The sequence below is a fragment of the Acinonyx jubatus genome, chromosome B3 (genome assembly GCF_027475565.1).
Source record: "Acinonyx jubatus isolate Ajub_Pintada_27869175 chromosome B3, VMU_Ajub_asm_v1.0, whole genome shotgun sequence".
Classification (NCBI taxonomy): domain Eukaryota; kingdom Metazoa; phylum Chordata; class Mammalia; order Carnivora; family Felidae; genus Acinonyx; species Acinonyx jubatus.
The window spans coordinates 132,725,328-132,745,937 of NC_069386.1; the positions used below are offsets into that span (position 1 = coordinate 132,725,328).

The following is a 20,610-nucleotide window of genomic DNA, read 5'->3' on the forward strand; positions in this document are numbered from 1 at the left end:
AGCCATTAATAACTTGGTTTTAAAATTATCAGAAAAACAAGCTCGGATAATTCTGTCTAATTACAGAGCTAGGGTTACTTACATAGACTATGAAGGACGCTCTGATGGAGATTCCATTAAAAAGATCATTAATCAGATGAAACCACGACAGTTGATCATTGTCCACGGACCACCAGAGGCCAGTCAAGATCTTGCCGAGTGCTGCCGTGCATTTGGTGGGAAAGATATTAAGGTGTACATGCCAAAGCTACACGAAACAGTTGACGCCACTAGTGAAACTCACATCTACCAGGTAAGCGTGCTGGCACCCGAGCCATGTGAAATAAATACATTATTGTTGCAGATTAGGACAGGTATATTAGGAGTACAGGGGTGAGTGAGATAGATGTGGTCCCCTGTCTTAGGAGGTCTTCTAGTCTTTAAGGTGTTAGGGGCTTATAACAAGGAAAGAGCATTTATCACATTGTTATGCCTCTGATAGAGAAAGTACAGGATGTTGTGAATAGGGAGGGAGAGGGAGACACTGCCCCAGAGAGGGACACTCCCCAGAGAGGGAGACACTGCCCCAGATTTGGAGGTTTAGAAAAGATTTTCCAGAGGAAGTGATAACTAAGCTGAATCCTAACATGTTTTGATGGGTTGTCAGGGTAATGTAGAGAAGGGAAAGAGAGAGAAAGGGTATTCCAGGCAGAGGGAACATTTGCAAAAGTATAGAGGTGACGGGAATGGGGAGTATTCAAGAATTCAAAAGTTTTATAAAAATTCACTGATGTTGGGGCACCTGGGTGGCTCAGTCGGTTGGGCGTCCGACTTCAGCTCAGGTCACGATCTCGCGGTCCGTGAGTTCGAGCCGCGCGTCGGGCTCTGGGCTGATGGCTCAGAGCCTGGAGCCTGTTTCCGATTCTGTGTCTCCCTCTCTCTCTGCCCCTCCCCCGTTCATGCTCTGTCTCTCTCTGTCCCCAAAATAAATAAACATTAAAAAAAATAAATAAATTAAATTAAATTTAAAAAAAAATTCACTGATGTCAAGGTTCTATTCATACTTGAAAAAAATGGAAGCAGATACAAAAAAAAACCAAAAACAAAAACAAAAAAAAAACGAGAATAGCACAGAGGAGAGATTAGCTTTTTTCTGGTAGCAGGAGTTGGTGTCAGTTAAAGCAGGGATGATGTCTAGATTTAGTTGGAAAAAATGGATTGGAATTCACCAGGCAGAAAAGTTACTCTGGATAAAACAAGAGGAAGCAGCAGTCCAAGAATATGGATGTGTGAGGTTCATGGTAATGGAGGAAACAGAAGTAATTCAGTGTTCTTGAAGCAGCAGCAAGGGCTGATGGGTGAGACTTGTCAGTGGTTCTCAACCTTGGCCACACATGAGAACCATCTAGGGAGCTTTGGGGGTGTTAGGGGGACTCAGTGCTCTGGTTTTAGTCTCATCAGTTATGTTAGAATCACTGGAGGTGGGACCCTGGCATTAACACGAATTTTAAGAAATTGCCATGTGGTCCTAGTGTGCAGTCAAGGGCCTAGTGTGTCTACTTTGGAAAGTAGATAGGGGTCTTAATGATCTCATGGGTCACTAGGTCCTTACCAGTCACGGTGAAGATCAGGTGAGTGAAAGATTTTTGAATCTTAACACACATTACCAGAGTCAGGAAATAATTATAACAGGTGATATTTTGTTGTTAATTTATACTCTGAGGATTTTATGTGTCTCCCTCCCCTTTGCATGATGTGTAGGTGAGATTGAAAGACTCACTTGTCAGCTCCCTTCAGTTTTGTAAGGCAAAAGACGCTGAATTAGCTTGGATAGATGGAGTCTTAGACATGAGAGTTTCCAAAGTGGACACAGGAGTTATCTTAGAAGAAGGAGAACTGAAGGATGATGGAGAAGACTTGGAAATGCAGGTGGACGCTCCTTCGGACTCCAGCGTTCTGGCACAACAGAAGGCCATGAAGAGCCTGTTTGGGGATGATGAAAAAGAAACGGGTGAAGAAAGTGAGATCATTCCGACTTTGGAGCCCTTACCCCCCCATGAGGTAACAAGCACGTCCCGCTTCGGCCTCTTCCTTCATTTGTCTCCCTTTGGATTGTGCTTTTATGTTTTTAACTCTTTACAATATGTGTCCAATGTAGGCTGATTTTGGAATTTTAAAAATAAGATGACTCAAGATATGGTTATGTGTTTGCACGCCTGAGCGCGCGCGTGTGTGTGTGTGTGTGTGTCTCCTAGACGGCAAGGGCTTGATAACAATTTAAAGGAAATGTTTAACAAATATTGTAAGATCCATGATTGCTTCGTGACTGATTTTTTTCAGTATTTAAATTTTGCTTTGTTTTTTTTTTTTTAAACGTTTATTTTTTATTTTGAGAGAGAGGGAGAGAGAGAATCCCAAGCAGGCTCCACGCTCAGTGCAGAGCCAGACGTGGGGCTCGATCCCATGACCGTGAGACCTCAACCTGAACCTGACGCTTCACCAGCTGGCCCACACAGGCGCCCCTCAGTATTTAAATTTTGGTTGTGAGGATTACATCACATACCTGCTTCCGGTCAGGAGAGCTGTAGTTTTCTAAGACGGTGGAACTCCTGTACTCCTATTTTCGTGTGTTGTCAATTCTGCTGAAATCTCTTTTGGTTTCGATGTAGTTAGAAATCTTTTATTAAGTATGGCTATAATTTTAATCTAGTGTTTACGTGTTCTCAAGAGATAATCCAGTTAGCAGAGATCTCAGGTAATTAACTTACAGCGGTGTGAAAACTGTGTAGTAAGAGGCCCGTGTTCATGCAGGGGCCTCTTTAGCCTTTCTGTGCAATAAAGAATAGAACACAGCCTCTGTTGTTGGACTCCCTTCTAGTAATGCTCTTGAGATTGGGGCAAGAACTCGAATCTTTTTACTGTGCTAACGCTAGTGCTCATCAAGGCAGTTTCCAAGTAGCAGCGTTAGGTTGAACCGCTTGTTTTTCTGAGTCCAAAGCCCCTGGCATACACTGCATTCGCCTCAAGGGAGAAGGGAAGGTGAGACTGGGGTCAGGGGAGAACTCTCCTCTGCACTACATGAAGGAGGAGGATCTGGCAAATGAGTTTTTTGGTTCAGCTCTGCCTCCTGGCGCTCTCCTTGACCCCCTCAGGCAAGTGGGCGAGTGACGAACATAACTTTACCAGATGTCTCTCTGTTACTGTGAGGCATGACTAATAAAATCGATTGGGAAACATTCAGAAAATGTGAAGGGCTTTGTGATGTTAAGTAAAATAATGAGGGAAAATTCAGAATAACAACTTGGAATGGGACTTAACAGCCTTGATACGATCTGTCAAAGGTCTTCAGGGAAAAATAGAAAATATCTTAGAGATCATGTGTTAAATCTCACTTTATTCGGTACCACTGTGGGTCTGGTGTTTTATTTGAGGTTATTCTTTCCCCTTTAACCTTATCTAAGGTTCCTGGACACCAGTCAGTTTTTATGAACGAACCAAGACTGTCAGACTTCAAACAAGTTCTTTTACGGGAGGGGATTCAAGCTGAATTTGTAGGGGGCGTACTTGTTTGCAACAATCAAGTAGCAGTCCGCAGGGTAAGTGTGTTTCTAATAAGGGATGAATTGAAGAAACGCTGCCTTCTGATGTGTTGCCCTTTTGAATTCTGTAATTCTTGATTGGTAATTTCACCAACTGGAGATCCATAATTTATATTCATTATGAATGATGACCTTGAAGGCTTATAAAAGTGGCTCTCCAAGAAATGATATATAGTTTCTTTGTAAATTTTTATTTGAATCCTCTGACATTTACATGTCTATGTAAAATTCATGACTTGAATGTTAGATCCATATTCTGTGAATCAGAGCAACCCATTTCCAGACCAATCATCAAATAATCTAATTAATATATTTTGGTTATTATATCTGCATATTAATGAATAGGAAATGTACTAAAGGTTTTTTTTGTTTTTTTTTTTTTAACTTTCTAGACGGAAACTGGCCGCATTGGATTAGAAGGCTGCCTTTGTCAAGATTTTTATAGGATAAGAGACCTTTTATATGAACAGTATGCCATTGTGTAAAGAACGTGATGTCAAGAAGTGTCTGTTTGACCTTTCTAAGAGAAAAGGGTTCTTATTCTAAGCTTTTGCTTTTTTGTTTTGTAACATACAAAAAAGAAATGCCAGAAAAATTTAACATGCATTAGATTTTTTAAAAATGTAAATAGAGTTCGTTTTGCTAATGGTCAAATGAGCATTCTACCTTTTGACTTTCAGAATGATAGAGATTCTAACAAGTGTGCAGGCCGGAGAGTTGAAGATGATTGGTTTCCTCTATAGACCCCTTATTCTAGAAGGGCTTTTTACTTGAATAAAACAATGCAACTTAGCAAACCAGCTCATGGCCTTAGAGAAACATGTTTGCATGAGCTCTTGCAGACAGTTTCTTACGTTTTCTGGAATGAAAAGTGAGAATTATTTAGAAAAGATGTGTGTTATATAAAAAAACTGATGAAACGGTTTTTTGAGGCCTATGTGTTTAAAAAACAAAAAACAAAGAGTGTACACTCAGACTTTTCTTTGGAATTCTGATATGCAGTTGGGGCATATCTCCTTATCCCTGCCTATATTTCCTGGGTATTCACTCTAGTCTGAGCTGGTACACATTTGGGTCAGGAATCAATTTTTATTTCTCCCATTTCCTGTTTTATCAAGATTTTGTTGTTTGGTATGAATTATAACAGCATCATTTGAATATATATAATGCAAAAGAAATCCTTGATGTATGCATTTAGATACATCTTAGCTCTCAGCTAGGTTACTTTATCGGAAACTGTTGAGCGCTCTGTTTTTAAGGAAACAAATGCTGAACCACCTATTTTTATAAGGTAATAGTATAATTTAATCAAAAGGTGTAAATGTTTTCATCTCTTAGGCTTGCTCCTTCCTAGGGTTGCTGAAGCAGTGGCTGGATTTTATAACCTTGCTACAAAAATAATACTGAAGTTGGATAAGGTCATCCTTTCTTGTGTTCCTGTCTTTCTTCGGGCTAGCAGCCCTCACGTAGTATAAATCACTTGTGTTTAAGAGTAAAAGCTGAATATATGCAATTCTCATTGAACTTAAAAATGAAAATCGTGTTGCCCAATTGTAACGTGTTGATGCTTTTTCAGTACGTAACTTGATCATGGCAGTCCTTGATCTTTACTTCCTAAGTATTTAAGCCCTCCTCTTCATACTTAGCGTTTTTAGAAGGATCATTCTTGTTTAACTTATATGGATCTATGTATAGTACCACCCAGTGATATCAGACTAGAATTAAAATTTCATTCAAAGCTTACAAAGAATTTACTGTGGATTATAGTGCTAACGCAAAGTTATAGTTTTCTGATCCTGAAAACCAGATATGCAGAACAACATTACAGAAGATGATGGTGAAGAGTATGTTTTCTTTGTAGAGCTTTGAAAATTTTTCACTTAAATTCTTGTTACTGAAGAGAGTAAGCCTAGAATCCTAGTTATATTCCAGGGGAAAAAAAGTCTGCATTCGTTACATGGCTTGAAGCATCTGGTTATACATATTACATTGCATTCCCGATATTGAAAAATTGTTTCTTGCTTTAGCCTTTTTATTGTCCTTTGAAAAGGAATTAAATTTTAAAGTACTGCTTGAAGATGGCTGTGCTAACTAATGTCATTGCAAGAGCAAGACTTTGACCTGTTTCTAGAGGACAGTATTACTAAACTTTCTAAAATGAAGACATTTGTTCAGCCTTGGTTACTTAAGAAAAGTATAAATTTTAAAAAGGACTATAGATAAATCATGAACGCAGAGAACTTTTTCAGATCTTTGTTTAAAGGCAAAATAAATACAAGTGGACCATCAGCTTATATGTATAGATAATTTGGTTAAAAGAAATTTTATTGTAGCATTTGTTACAATGAGGTTATAAATGTCAAGTTTCATTACAGTTTTTTTTGTTTTGTTTTCATGAACCAGTAGGTGTTCTGAAACAGAAGTGCAGAGGTCAATTTTCTAACAAGGGCCTTTAAAAAAAATTGAGCTCTAATTCACGTACCGTAAAATATACTCTTTTAAAGTATATAATTAATTGGCATTTAGTATATTTAGTGTTGTACAACCATTACCACTAGCTCATTCCAGAACATTCTCCTCTCCCTCAAAAGAAACTCTGTACCCATTCCTTAGCAGTCACTTCCCGTTTTTTCCTTCACCCTAGTCCTAGGCAACCATCAATCTCTTTCCTGCCTCTATGGATTTGCCTATTCTGAATATTTCATAAAAATGATATCATACAAAATGTGGCCTTTTGTGTCTGACTTCTTTCACTTAGCATATTTTCAAGATTCGTTGATACTGTAGCATGTATCAGCATTTTTTATATGGTTGAATAATATTCCATTGTGTGGGTACACCACATTTTGTTGATCCATTCACGAACTGGTGGACATTTGGGTGGTTTCTACTTTTTGGCTATTATAAATAATGCTGCTATAAGCATTCCTATACAAGTTTTTTTGTGTGGAGATGTGTTTTCAGTTTTGGGGGGTAGATACCTAAAAGTAGAATCGCTAGATAAATGATAGGTAACTCTTTTGAGAAACTGTCAGTTTTCCGAACTGTATTTCCAAACGATTTTCCGAAGTGCCTGTACTATTTAACATTCCTACCAGCAGGGAGTGAGAATTCCAATTCTTCTACATCCTCAGCAACACTTGTTACTCACCTTATTTTTTGTTTTAATCGTTCTAGGGTGTGTGAAGAGGTATCTCATTGTGGTTTCGATTTGCGTTTCTTTAATGACTAATGATGTTGACTATCTTTTCTGTACTTATTGGCCATTTGTATGTCTTCTCTAGAGAAATGTCTGTTCAGATTCTTTGTCTAGTTTTTAGTTGAGTTATTTCTTTTTTATTGTTGAGTTATACGTTTTTAAATATAGTTTGGATACGAAATCCTTATCGGATTTGTGATTTGCAAACATTTGCTCCTATTCTCTTTTTCCCTTTCTTGATTGTGTCCTTTTGAAGCACAACATTTTTTATTTAATTTTGATGAATTGTGATTTATGTTTTTGTTTTTTTTTTCCTTTTGGTTCCATGTACTGTTGGTGTCATATCTTAGAAACCGTCGTTTCATCCAAGGTCACAAAGATTGATACTTATTATTTTCCTAAGCATTTCATAGTTTAAACTCTTAAATTGACATCTTTGATTCATTTTCAGCTAATTTTTATATGTTGTGTGAGGTAGGGGTTCAATTTCATTCTTTTGCACATGGCTATCCAGTTGTCCCAGCATCAGTTGTTGAAAAGACCAATTCCTCATCAAGTTATCACCATTGTTGAAAATCAGTTGCTCGTAAATGTATGAGTTTGTTCTGGGACTCTGAATTCTATCTCACTGATCTGTATATATCCTTATACTAGTACCACATTGTCTGAATTTCTATAGCTTTGTATTAAGTTTTGAGATTGGCAAGTGTGAGTCCTCCAACTTTGTTCTCTTTCAAGATTGATTTGGCTTTTCTGGTGCTCTTGCATGTCAGTGTGAATTTAGAATCAGCTTATCAATGTCTGCAGAAAAGCCATAGGGAGAGAAAAAGTAGTTGAAATTTATAACTTAAAATCTTAACTGTTATGGCTGAGAGAGACTGTGGAATTCATCTAGTTCAATTCACTTATTTTAGTATTGAATGAATGGGCCTCGGGAAGGGAAGGGATTTGCTTGAGAGCCTCATAGCAGGCCAGAGAGGGAGTGGGACCCAGCCTTACAGAGTCTATTCATTCAGTACTAAATGAATGGATCTAGAACCCATTCAACACTAAAATAAGTGTGTTGAACTAGACGAATTCCACAGTCCCAACCATAACACTATGAGATATCAAGCTGTAAACTTCAACTACTTTTTTTCTTCTGCATTGCTGTGTTTCAGTTCCTTTGTGTATGTTCACTTTGCTTTGGGTTAATATGTTCAGTTGATCTGCTCTGAGAACAGCGCCCAGCACCTGCTAACCTAGGACAGTAGCATGCTGAGGGAGAGCTTCATTTTCATTCTATATGATGGCCAGTAAAGGGGAGGGGGTGTTACCTTCTATACTCTTCTTTGGTTGTAAGTTTCTGGTGGCTTATCTCAGGGCTATCGTCCTTCAAATATTGATGAACCGATGACCACTTATGGCTGGCAATCCAGTGATTGAAAGGTTAATTGTCTTGGTGGTGGTTGTTCCTGGCCACCCCCAAGCCCCCTCTTTTAGCCATTCGGTAACTACAGAATGAATGTGTAAGTGCAGATGGGGTGGGAGCGAGAAGGAACATTCAGATCTGCCTCCCTGAGCATGGATGGAGGAGGGTGTTTTTCTTCTTCTTTTGATTGTCTCTCACTTTTGACCACCTCAGTTGTGTCTATGAGAAAATACCAAAATGACCAAAATAAATAAACCTAGGACTTTGCTGGAAGCGAGGGTAGCTTTGCTTTTGTCCTTTTCCTCCTCCTCCCCCCGCCCCCAACCCCTCTCTTTCTTGGTGCTTTTCGTTTGTTGCTCAAGACTATTTCATTTTAATTCTTGAAGTCAAAATATGATGTCAAGGAGCAAAATAGAAGTTTGGAGGGTTTTAACTTTCTCTTCATTGTAGTTGAATAGAACCAAAAGTATATATGCTTTTTTCATGAAATTGTTCATGGATTCCATAGGTCCTGCCCAAATTTTTGATTCTGCCTGATAAACTCCAGTGGAGAATATATGAAGGATTCATGAAGACCTAACATCATTTTCTGAGGTTTTGTTGATGGTAATGTCCAATATCCAATTCATCGTATTTCCTTTTCTCCCTCTAACAATTTTTTTAAGGCACTGCTAAATTGTGTGTTTGCCACTAGTGAAGCCCTTTGAACAGATCTCTGTGGGAAGCTGTTTGTATTCCGGGGGTGCTGCTGCTGGTCTTGTGTTTAATATTTTGGGAGCTCTCATCTTTTTGGATTCATTTACCAAGCTTATGAGAAATGTAAATTATTTTAGAAACAACTTGCAGTCTTGGCCCAAATGACATTACCACTTGACTCTAAATGATGGAAAAAAAAAAAAAAAAAGATTAAAAAAATGCCTTGTCTAGACAGACATTTGCTACCATAGGAGATTTTTTTAACATTAAACAGTCATTTAACCCCAAACTCTAATTAAAACTAGTAGAATATATCAGAAATCATAAAGATACTCTAATTTCCAATGTAAGTCATGGTTCAGGTTAAATTTCATATTTAAATATCAAAGGACATAAGTCTTTAATGAGACTGTGTAAATCCTTTATCAGTCATGAGAAAAAATTACTTATCCTAAATGTACAGGATTCAAATTCTCAAGGTTTTTCAGTATCTCATATATGTGATTTTTTTTTTCAAGGAGATAAACTATTATAGGAAGAAAGAAGCATGTTTAATGAGGAAAGGGGATTCAGAGTATTCTGAGTTTTTAACTATCGAGTAGAATTTCATATCTACATTATTGCCCATTAAAAAAAGCTTCTTTCACATTTATTTCGGCCATTTTTTAAAGTAGTTTTTACCTGAGATAATGAAAGCATTAAACAGAGATATCTCTAGTAGTATAAAAACCAGTGTAATACATCTCTAACAGCTGAAAGATCACTTGTATATATTTTATTTCACTTATTTTGGAATAATTTTAAACAGATGGAAAAGTTACAAGAATAATTTAAAAGATCCCACATATCCCTCTTCTAGATTCTCCCGTTAACATTTTGCCGTATTTACCTTATTCTATTTATATATACATATTAATTTTTTAATTGTTATTATACTAAGTTGCAGTTACGATGTCTCATTAGCTGTAACTACAGTACTTCTGTCAGCACCAGGACAGCAATATTGATAAAGTTCTACCATTTAATCCACAAACCCCATTCGAATGTTACCAGTTACGCTAAAAATGTCCTTATCGTAATCCTTTCCTTTTCGCCCCAGGGTCCAGTCCATGACGATGCATGGATTCAGTTAGGTTTTCCCTCCAGCTTTCCTCAGTTTGGAGTACTTCGTCAGTTTTTCCTTTTTTAACAAAATTGTTTTAGGACCTTGAAATTTTTTGAAGAGTGATGGCCAGTTACTTTGTAGGATAAACCTCACATTGGGTTTGTCTGGTGTCTCGTGATTAGAATCGGATTCCAAATTTTTGGCAAGGATACCAGAGAGGCGATTCCGTGTTCTCTTTGTAATACCAGGAGGCGCTTCATGTCAATTTTTGCCGTTACCAGGGATGTTAGTTTTTAATAGTTTGTCATGTGTGCAAGGTTTTTTCACTGTGAAGTTAATAAGTATTTGTACTTAATTAGTTAATGAGGAATTAGTGTCTTGTGGGGAGCCACTTTGAGACTATATCAATACCTGTTTTGTATACATTTTTATCCTCTGGTTTTAGCATCCATTGATGCCTCTTGGCTGAATCAGGCCTTGCCAAATGGCGGCTTTCTAATCAGACTCCTGCATCTTCAGGAAATTGGCATTCTGGTATAAGCACCTGATCTTCTCCCCTGTTTATGTATTTACTTAGCATCCATTCATTCGTCTCTTTATCATATTAGTATGGAACATGGATTCTGTTTTGTAGTTTACAAACTATCTTGATTTATTCTGATCCTCTAGTTGCCCTAGATTTGGCTGGTGGGAGCACTTTCAAGCTGGCTCTTGTGTTCTTTGACACAGTCTCAGGTTTTGTGTGTGTGTGTGTGTGTGTGTGTGTGTGTGTGTGAGAGAGAGAGAGAGAGACAGAGAGAGAGAAAACATTAAATTTGCCATCGTAACCACTTTTCAGTGTACCGTTCATTAGTGTTGAGTATATTCACATTGTTGTGCAACAGATTCTAGAACTTTTTCATCTTGCAGCAGTGAATCTCCGTTCCCACTAAGCACTAGCTCCACCCCCTCCCCCCAGCCCTTGATAACCACCTTTCTACTTTGTTTTTGTGATTTTGACTGCTTTAGAGTGTGAGTGGAATCATAAAATATTTGTCTTTTTTGGTACTAGCTAATTTCACTTAGCATAGTGAACATAGTGTCATCAGGGTTCATCCATGCTATAGCATGTGACAGGATTCCCTCCCTCCCTCCCTTCCTTCCTTTTACTTTTTAAGGCTGCACACTTCATTGTATGGATATACCACATTTTCTCCATCCTCTCATCCGTCAGCGGGCGTTTGGGTTGCTCCTGCCACTTTGCTGCTGTGACTCGTGGCTGTGATGAGCATGGGCGTGCAAATATCGCTTCGAGATCCTGCTTCCAGTTCTTTCTGATAACGTGTCCAGTGGGATTGCTGGGCCATAGGGTGATTCTATTTTTAAGTTTTTGAGGAACTTCCAGTTGTTTTCCATAATGGCTCCATAATTGTTTTCCTTGTGGTTCTTTGAAGTACTTCCTATCTTGTATTATTCCTACCCCATCCTGTGATCGGCTGTTTCTCCAGAGTCCTGTTTCAGTTTAGTGGAGAATCGTATTTAGGAACAAGACTGGGTGCTAACTTGTGCTCATTGCCACTCACTGTGCTGTCATTGCTACTAGGTCCCCTGAGCAGAGAGTAGGGAAAATATACATCTATGTTTGTTCCCCATCCGCCCATCTGTATGTATTCTACTCTTCCACAAGGTCTGTTCCAGTTTCCCCCTTTCCATGTTTATACCTCCTTTACCCTGTAGTAAAAAATGGGGATCCCATAATCCTCACTAGATTCACTCCCCCCTGGGATTAGCCAATCTCCTGACCACAGGGCTGGCTGCCTTCCTCCGAGCCACCCCACCCCCTGCTCCCCTGCACAGGGCTGCTGCGCCTTGAGTTTCCTCCCTTCCAAGTCTGTGGTGGCTCCTGCTGGTTGAACCCCATGGTAGGGATTTTAAAGAAGGCACCTTTGGCCCAGATGGCACTGCCACTGCAGATCTTGCCCTCCAGTTCCCACGGTGGTCTAGTGACAGGGAAAGAAACACAGATAAAGTTTTCTACTTTGAATAGCACTGTTTAGTTCGGCTGTTTTGTCTTTGTTGTTCTGCTACAATATTTTCCGCATTACTTTCTACGCTGGTTAAGTCAGAGTGATGACTGCTGTGGCGTGGGGTCAGTGGAGGAGAGTGAGGAAGAAGAAGGTGGGGCCGCAGTCTTGAGGGGGACAATGGATGTGGCGGGGAGGGTACCACACGGTAGCGAATCCAAATGCCCTCAGAGCTAAAACACGTTAGCAGTCAAAGATCTTCATTTCTGTGTTCATATTGTTTTATACCTGTCCTTGCAAAAAAAAAAACCTGCCTGTCAGTTCATCATTTGGATCATCCACCCCCTTAACTCTTAAGCTTTAGGAGTGTCAGGACCAAGTTCACTATACTGAGTGCTGAGGTGTTCTTTTATTAAAGTCAGTTATTTTTCAATCTTCACAATCCGTAGTAGGAGGAATAATATCGTGCCCCTGGACAAATGATTCCTTAGTAAGCTCAGGATGGAGTCCAGTTATGTAACAAACGTGGGAGCCTGTATAATAATTATTAGAACTTATTCCTACCTGTGGGAAGATGGAGTCTATGGCCATAATTATTTCCATTTTAGAGATCTAGTTCCCCTAATGGGAATAATTGCTCAAGAGGTTTTTTTGTTTTGCTTTTGTTTTACAAAAAAACAAGCAATAGTAGCTTGCTGACACTATTTTCTATGTACCAGATACCTTGCCGAGTGAGAACCTTGCATGCATTGTCCCATTTAATCGTGATGATTATGGGTGCAGTGGCCCTGTTACGACCCCATTTTACAGATAAGGAAACTGAAGCCATAGTCCTCCAGTCTCACGCATAACAGGCATTATAGTATGTGCTGGTTTTGATCTATTATCAGAGTTCTTGGTTCTGAGCAAAAGAAACTCTCTGGCTACCTTAGGAAAACAGTTTGTTGGGACAAAAACCCCAGATAGCTCTAGGGTCCAGGCAACAGACCCAACAGTCTTTCAAGGCACCACTAAGGGCATGAGTCAGCTACAATTTGGGCCCCTCACCACACAAAGTCATGAGGGAAATCCATCGCTGGCCTGGCTTTGGTTACATTCAGACTCTATGGCTAGACAGGGGCACCCTGGTTGTCAGTCTTAACCAAGTGAGACACGGGGAGACTTCTCCACAAGAGTCTAAGGGCTGTTAACCACAAGGTAGAAGAATGGATAGTGGTAGGTAAAACACAACAAATCCCCACCCTGTGGAAGGGGTAGTTAAGCTCACAGGCTCCAAAGTCCAGGGCTTCAAATGCCTATAGCACAACTTCCTGTGTGGATTGGGCCAGTCGGTTTATATTGGAACAAACTATACAGGCATACCCCGTTTTATCGTGCTTCACTTAATTGCACTTTGCCGTTAACTGTGTTTTTACAAATGAAAGGTTTGTGGCAACCCTACATCAAGCTAGTCTCTCGGGGCCATTTTCCCAATAGAATCTGCTCACTTTGTGTCTGTGTCACATGTCAGTAATCCTAGCAATATTTCTAACTTTTCTGTTCAGTTTGTTATGGTCATCTGTGATCAGTGATCTTGGACGTTACCATTGTGATTCTTTTGGGGCACCATGAATGGCATCCATATAAGAGTGCACACGTAATATACGTTACACGTTTTGTGTGTTTTGACCGCCTCAACTGTTGGCCATTCCCCTATCTCTTTCTGTGTGCTTGGGCTTCCTTATTCCCTGAGAGACAACAATTTTGAAATTAGGGCAATTAATAACCCTACAGTGGCCTCTAAGTGTTCCAGGGAAAGGAAGAGTCCATTGATGTGCCAAACTTCATTGTTGTCTTTTTGTAAGAAATTGCCACAGCCACCTTTAGCATCCCCCAACCCCGATCAGTCAGCAGCCAGCAACACTGAGGCAAGACCTTGCACCAGCAAAAAGGTGACAGCTTGCTGAAAGCTCAGATGATGGTTAGTATTTTTTTCAGCAATAACGTGTTCTTTAATTAAGGTATGTACGTTGTTTTTTTAGACATAATGCTCTTGCACACTTAATAGACTACAGTATGGTGTAAACGTAACTTTTATGTGCACTGGGAAACCAAAATATTCATCTGACTTGCTCTGTTGCAATATTCGCTTTATTGTAGTTGTCTACATGCAAACCTGCAGTATCTCTGAGCCCAAATGGGAATGATCCTGTTTCTAAGGGTTGTAGGAGGATTAAGTGATATGAACCAGGCAAAGCACTCAGAGTGCCTGGTACATAGTAAGCACCTTAATATGTTTTAACAATTTTTAATGTCTCTTTCACATATATTGCCTTGTTTACTCTTTTATTACAACCCTAAATGTTCGCATCACCTCTGTTTTTACAAATACAGAAACCGGCTCTGGGGGAGGGGTTCCTAAATGGCTTATTCAAAGCCACCTACCTGATCAGTAGTGAATTGGGTTCTTTTACCATGTCACTTGAACTACAAAAAGGTTCTCTAATATTTATCCTTTCGGCTTCTAGATGAGAATCCTTTAAAGTAACTTCTAATGTTGGGGTGCCTGGGTGGCTCAGGTAACCTTCCAACTCTTAATTCCGGCTCAAGTCATGATCTCACGGTTTGTGAGACTGAGCCCCACATTGGGATCTGCCCTCACAGTGTGAAGCCTGTTTGGGATTCTCTTTCTCTCTCTCAATAAATCAACAGCAACAAAAATAACTTCTGATGTTTTACAGTTTCCTGTAAACAACAGTGTGGTTTATACCATAGGACCTAATGTAGAGCTAAGACATTTTTAGACATTTACTAAGGTTAATTTAAATACGGCAACCTTTCTGGTTTGGTCAAAGTGATAATGCATTAATCTAGAGATACTGAATCTTTTCTTGTCTTTATTGCCAACTTTATGCTATTCCCCATGGAATTACAGAAAACAGGCATCCCTTGGTCAAAAATGAGCATGAGAAACTTGGAACATATTTATCCAGGAATGCTTATATATTGATTCTGAAAAGTCACCTAATACTTATAAGAGGGAGATACGGGGGTTGGGTTGGGATTTCGTCAAGTGGGTTTCTAACCCTTCCAAAGCTATTTGCAAAGGGTCATTGATGGATATGTGCCAGTCTGAATTAGCAGACTCTGTCCTCACCTTACCTTGACGTTTTGTAAATTTTCTGGTTGAGGATATTGGCAGCAGGTTAAGAAACTTTGCAAATGACCTGCTGCCTGAAGTACTAGCTCTTGTATGAGAAAACAGAGAATAGGTACCAGCGGGGATCTTGACAATTTGGACCATGGGCAAAATCTAACAAAATGGACTTTCACCTGTGTTTGTAAACCAGGTGCATAAATATATAAGGGAGAGAAAAAGCCTAGAATTCTAGGTTAAAAAAAAAAAGGCATTTTATTAGACTCTAAATTGAGTATAAAGATGGCTGCCAAAAAGGGTAATGGCTTAGGGCCATATTACTAATAGACTAATGGACTCTCCAGTTGCTAATAGACTGTTCAAAATAAAGATGGTGATGTCCTGCTACATTCTACTGGTAAGAGCTTGCTTAGAGGCCTTCATTCAGCACTCCCCCACTACACTTTTAACTCTCTTCTGTAATAAGGAATAAATGCATATTATAGAAAGCTTAGAGGGTACAGAAAAGCACAGAGGGAAAAAAATCTTTTACAAAATATAGTACTTTTATTAGTTTGGCCTCTTGCCATCTTTTTAAAGATGAAATGTTTATGTAATTGATATGTATACAAGTTTTCACTGTGCCTTTAGAGAAAACTTCCCCTTTTATAAGTATCTTTTTAATGGCTATAGATAGTCCGTCATATGGCTGTATCATTATTTGTTTAGCTCTTCCCAACTGTTGGATGGTTTCCAATTTTTCTCTGTAATCTGGAGTGCAGACAGATTAATTCATAAAACCGTGCATCATGGTGATATTAACACTAGCATATAGTGGCAAAGAGCTACGATTACAAAATACCACTTTTTAAGGACAGTAATCTCTTGAGTTAGGACCCTAGTAGAGTAATCAGCTTGTTGAATAGCCTGGGAACCATAGCAAATAGGAACTAAGGGTATAGGTTAGAACCTGCAATAGCGCTTATTACTGGGAAAATACAAAGCAACAAGCATCCAAGAAGCTGACCGTCAGGTAAGATGCCACTCTTCAGGTTCCCAAAAGTGACCCAGCTTTATGTACTCGTGCAGTAAAGCCTCTTTGGAAAAGAGGAGTTAAGTCTTCACATTCAACCACTAAACGAGAGCGTCAGTACCCACTATCAACCCCTAAACAGAACGGATCCAAGTTGTTTCCAGTGCTCACATCTTATATGAGAATTTTGGGTGAATTGTATGTATATTTTTGTCTTGCTATTTTTTTTTTTAACATACAGTGCAATATTGGTTTCAGGAGTAGAATTTAGTGATTCATCACTTACATAAAACACCCAGTGCTCATCACAAGAGCCCTCCTTAATGCCCATCACCCGCTTAGCCCATCTCTCCACCCACCTGCCCTCCATCAACACTCAGTGTGTTCTCTACAGTTAAGAGTCTGTTTTCTGGTTTGCCTCTCTTCCCTTCCCCCACCCCACGTTCATCTGTTTTGTTTCTTAAATTCCACATATGAGTGAAATCGTATAGTATTTGTCTTTCTCTGACTTATTTCGCTTAGCACAATACTTTTTCTCTTTTTAAATTTTCTCTCTCCAATCTTGCGACATCACATTTGACCCTGACCAACCCAAGGGAGCCAGAACAAATTTTTTAAAAAGGTTTGTTAGAGCCATCATTCTCCTCATGACCTCATTACTAGTAATTATTAAAATACGTTTCACAGTGGGTAAAAACAACCACTGTGGCAACTGTTCAGAACTCACCCACGGACATCATCCTCCAGCAGCCATTCCAAGGTGAGTTCTTCATTCCATGACCTCAGCTTCCTAAAAAGTGAGACCAATACCAGCATATTTAGCCCTCATGTGCTCCGAAAGGATTAATTTCTATTGGCAATCCTATGGAAGTTGATGAAGGGCAACAGAAACAAACTGTAGTGATAAGAGTATGCTATGCACTGCTTAGCACACTAGGGAGAGAGGATCTGTGTTTCTGTTTAGTTGCTGACCCAGACTAAAGAGGATTCGTAGCGAACACTTCCTGTGTATCACACACTTACGTGCCTTGAGTTACTTGTATTGAATCCTCACAGCCGACTATGCCGACCTAACAAGTAAGTCATCCCCGCTCTGTAGGTGAGAAAGTGAAGCCTCCCCTAAGTCTCTCCGGGTGTCAATTGCTAGTGAATAAGAACCGTATCCAGGATATGCATCCAGATTGGAATATTCAAAGTATTCCCCTCTTGGACAGATTTGAGACTTCAACAAGAGTGACTACCATTGGAGACCTGTCCTGATGCAGCCACAAATAGGTGTTCGGGAAAAAGGAAGGAACCAGCTGCGTGGATTGAATAGAGAACATTCACGGATGTCAAGATGTTCACGAAACAAGTGTTATTTCCTATCTTTCAGAGAAGGAAATCTCCATGCTTCTCTGTCTGTTGTTGAAACTCCAGGATCTGTATATTCCCAGGGCTTCAACTTGCCCTCCTCCCCACCACTTCAAAATAGAAACAGTGGTCATCTTAGTGCGTAATCGGGACTCACGTGATGTTTTCCCTGTTGTAAATGCTTTCACAGCAACATGCTGCTTCACCTGTCCCACTTCGGGAGCACATTTCTGCTGTTGATAGAGCCTCTCCAGACAGATTCGACATTTTGAGATCTCCACCTTTGAGCTAAAGTAGGGAAAGGACTAGTGTCAAATGCAAATTCAGAAACTAAGGAACACCTACAACCTCAGCAAGCTGAGATGCACAAAATGATAAACAGGTCTTTGGAGTTGCTAACCCTAACTTCCATTCTAACACTCTGTGAAGGCACCAATAGCAAAGGAAGATAGGGACCCCGACACCCGGACTCACTATACCACAGGCACTGGGCTAAGCCCTTTATTAGGACATTTTTTGCATTGTAAACCTGGTTGACATTGAACATTCGTGGGTAGGGAGTAGTAGCTGATCACAGTGTAGACACACTAGAATAGGTAACACCCATTTTCTTTTTAATGTTTGATTATTTTTGAGAGAGAGAGGGAGCGAGCGTGAGCAGGGGAGGGGCAGAGAGAGAGGGAGATACAGAATCCAAAGCAGGCTCCAGGCTCTGAGCTGTCAGCAGAGAGCCCAATGTGGGGCTAGAACCCACAAACTGAGATCATGACCCGAGCTGAAGTCGGACGCTTAGCCGACGGAGCCACCCAGGCACCCCTAAACACCTACTTAAAATTTTTTTTTTGATTGATAGGTTGATACATACTGACCTGGAAAGATGTTTGTGTTATGCTAAAATGACAAAAAAATAAATTTCAGAGTAATATAGAAGGTATGGTGCCATTTTGGTGAAGCTGTATATGCAAATGGCTAAGGGAAGATTCTAACTCAGGTTTGCATTAAAGATGAAATTTTCCCCAGTGTTCAGTTAATGAATTTTACTAAGGCTTTTATTTCTGCCTCAAAGAGTAATTAGTCTGAAGGTGGGGCGGGGGGGGGGGGGCACCTGGCTGGCTCCGTCAGTGGAGTGCATGACTCTCCATCTCGGGGTTATAAGTTCGAGCCCCACTTTGGGTGTCGAGATTAACTAAAAATAAAATCTTTAATAAAAGAAAATTAGGTGGGAAACCGTGATGGATGTTACCTGTAAAGTCTCACCTCCTCTCTTCTCAGCAACCCTTGGTGCAGTGTGTAACAGAGCTTCAGAGGGGCGAGACAGGTGGTGGCAGGAGGGAGAAGGAGCAGGGAGGCAGAGAGAGCTGCGTGGAAGCATCCACTGCAGAGCATCAGCGCCCTTGGCTTTCATTGCTCCCCCACTGCCTACCCTCGCCACAACTGGACCCCTGTCTTTGAAGGCTTCACAGTGTAGTCACTGTCCATCTCACTTCCGACATAGGATCCATCACCTTTTAGTAAAAGGCGAAAGATTTATACGATCTGAAGAGAAACCAGAGTATAGATCCATCACCTTTTAAAAAACTATAAAGTCTGGTGGCACCTGGTTGGCTCAGTCTGTTGAGCATCCGACTTCGGCTCAGGTCACGATCATGGTTCTCAGCTGTCACCACAGAGCTGGCTTCAGATCCTCTGTTTCCACCCCCCCCACACACCCCGCCCGATTCTCCCTTGCTCGCACTCTCTCAAAAATAAACATTAAAAAAAATAATAAAGTCTGGACAAGTTCTGATGTTAAATATGGCTTTGACTGAGATGTTTAAGAACATGTACACCTGGTTCAGCACAACCATTTGGGTCTTATCCCCCCTTTGGTTGCCCCAAGACGAATGACAGGTATGATGAGTGAGAACAGAGGAGTGTCTCAGTGTAGAAGGAACACTGGAGATTTGGAAGTCTTGAAACTGCCACTTTCTATGGGACCTTGGCCAAGTCTCTAGTCCTCCCTGATCCTCATTTATCTGTGAAATGGTCCTGGGGTGGGGTTATGAGACCCTGTTCTATATTATGATTCTATCATCCATGTCAAATATTTTGTGGCACTTAGGGTATGACATTCCATTTTTTTTTAGATCCCAAACACTGTGGGGGATAGGTAATAAAAGCAAGACCTGGCAAATGAATGCCTTTCTGGGTCCCTATAGCTCTCATCCTCCACACGGCCCTCCCCTTCCTCATTACCATTATAACCCAGTGGGTAGAAAACAAATATTACATCAATTCAGCTCACTGCTCTCAGCAAAGGGGAAAACTACTCACGTAATTTTAGCATTTGCAACCAACATCCCTTAGTTAGGTGGATTTACTATAGATCTCAAACCTGAACTGGGGAAAATCTTGCTTGTACAAATGGCTGTCCCCCCCCCCCCCCACCTCCGCTTCGTATTGAAACCACATTTTGTTCATAATAAGTTGGTTTTATTAGTCATTTTCAATGGTGGTAAGCTTAAAGGCTTCAACCTCACCTCTAATCTTTAAATGGGTAATTAGTTGGAGTTATTAAAAACTCACCATCCTACAGAGTTTTGAAAATTCATGCAGGGCTTCAGAAAACCATAATTCCCTTTTCTTCTGCAAAATAACCTAAGCAAATGAGTTATTCCTTAGAAATAAGAAAAGTCCTATAAAGAGTGATGGAGGTGATAAATCTTTAATGCTCTGGGTAATCTAACTCCCTATTCTCAGCCTCAAGTAGGGGATAGAATCTAAAGAAGACACATTAAAATTTGAGGGAAATGAAATATATTAATTCATCTATATCTATAGAAAAGTGAGTGTCCCAAAGAATGAAAAGAGAAATATAAAAGAGCAGATTTTTTTTTTTTTAATTGTGAGGAACAAGAAAGGGCACCATTGGGAGAAATTACTTTCTAAAGCAAGTGAAAGACGCTTTGATTAGAAAAATAACCCTAATGGGGTGCCTGGGTGGCTCTGTCGGTTGAGCATCCGACTTAGACTCAGGTCACGATCTCCCTGTTTGTGAGTTTGAGCCCCGCATCGGGCTCTGTGTGGACAGCTCACAGCCTGGAGCCTGCTTTGGATTCTGGGTCTCCCCCTCTCTCT

General features: G+C 40.1%; 1 protein-coding gene across 3 annotated transcripts in view; it reads left to right on the forward strand.

Moving 5' to 3' along the window:
* The window catches only part of CPSF2 (cleavage and polyadenylation specific factor 2), a 33,716-nt gene extending 26,758 nt beyond the window's left edge, over positions 1-6,958 (forward strand). For all 3 annotated transcript variants that reach the window (XM_027066457.2, XM_027066458.2, XM_015086270.3), the window contains exons 13-16: positions 67-292; positions 1,741-2,040; positions 3,441-3,575; positions 3,971-6,958. In XM_027066457.2, coding sequence (XP_026922258.2) covers positions 67-292; positions 1,741-2,040; positions 3,441-3,575; positions 3,971-4,063 — 754 coding nt within the window. In that variant the 3' untranslated portion in view covers positions 4,064-6,958. The remainder of the gene's footprint in view (positions 1-66; positions 293-1,740; positions 2,041-3,440; positions 3,576-3,970) is intronic.
* The last annotated feature ends 13,652 nt before the right edge of the window (positions 6,959-20,610 follow it).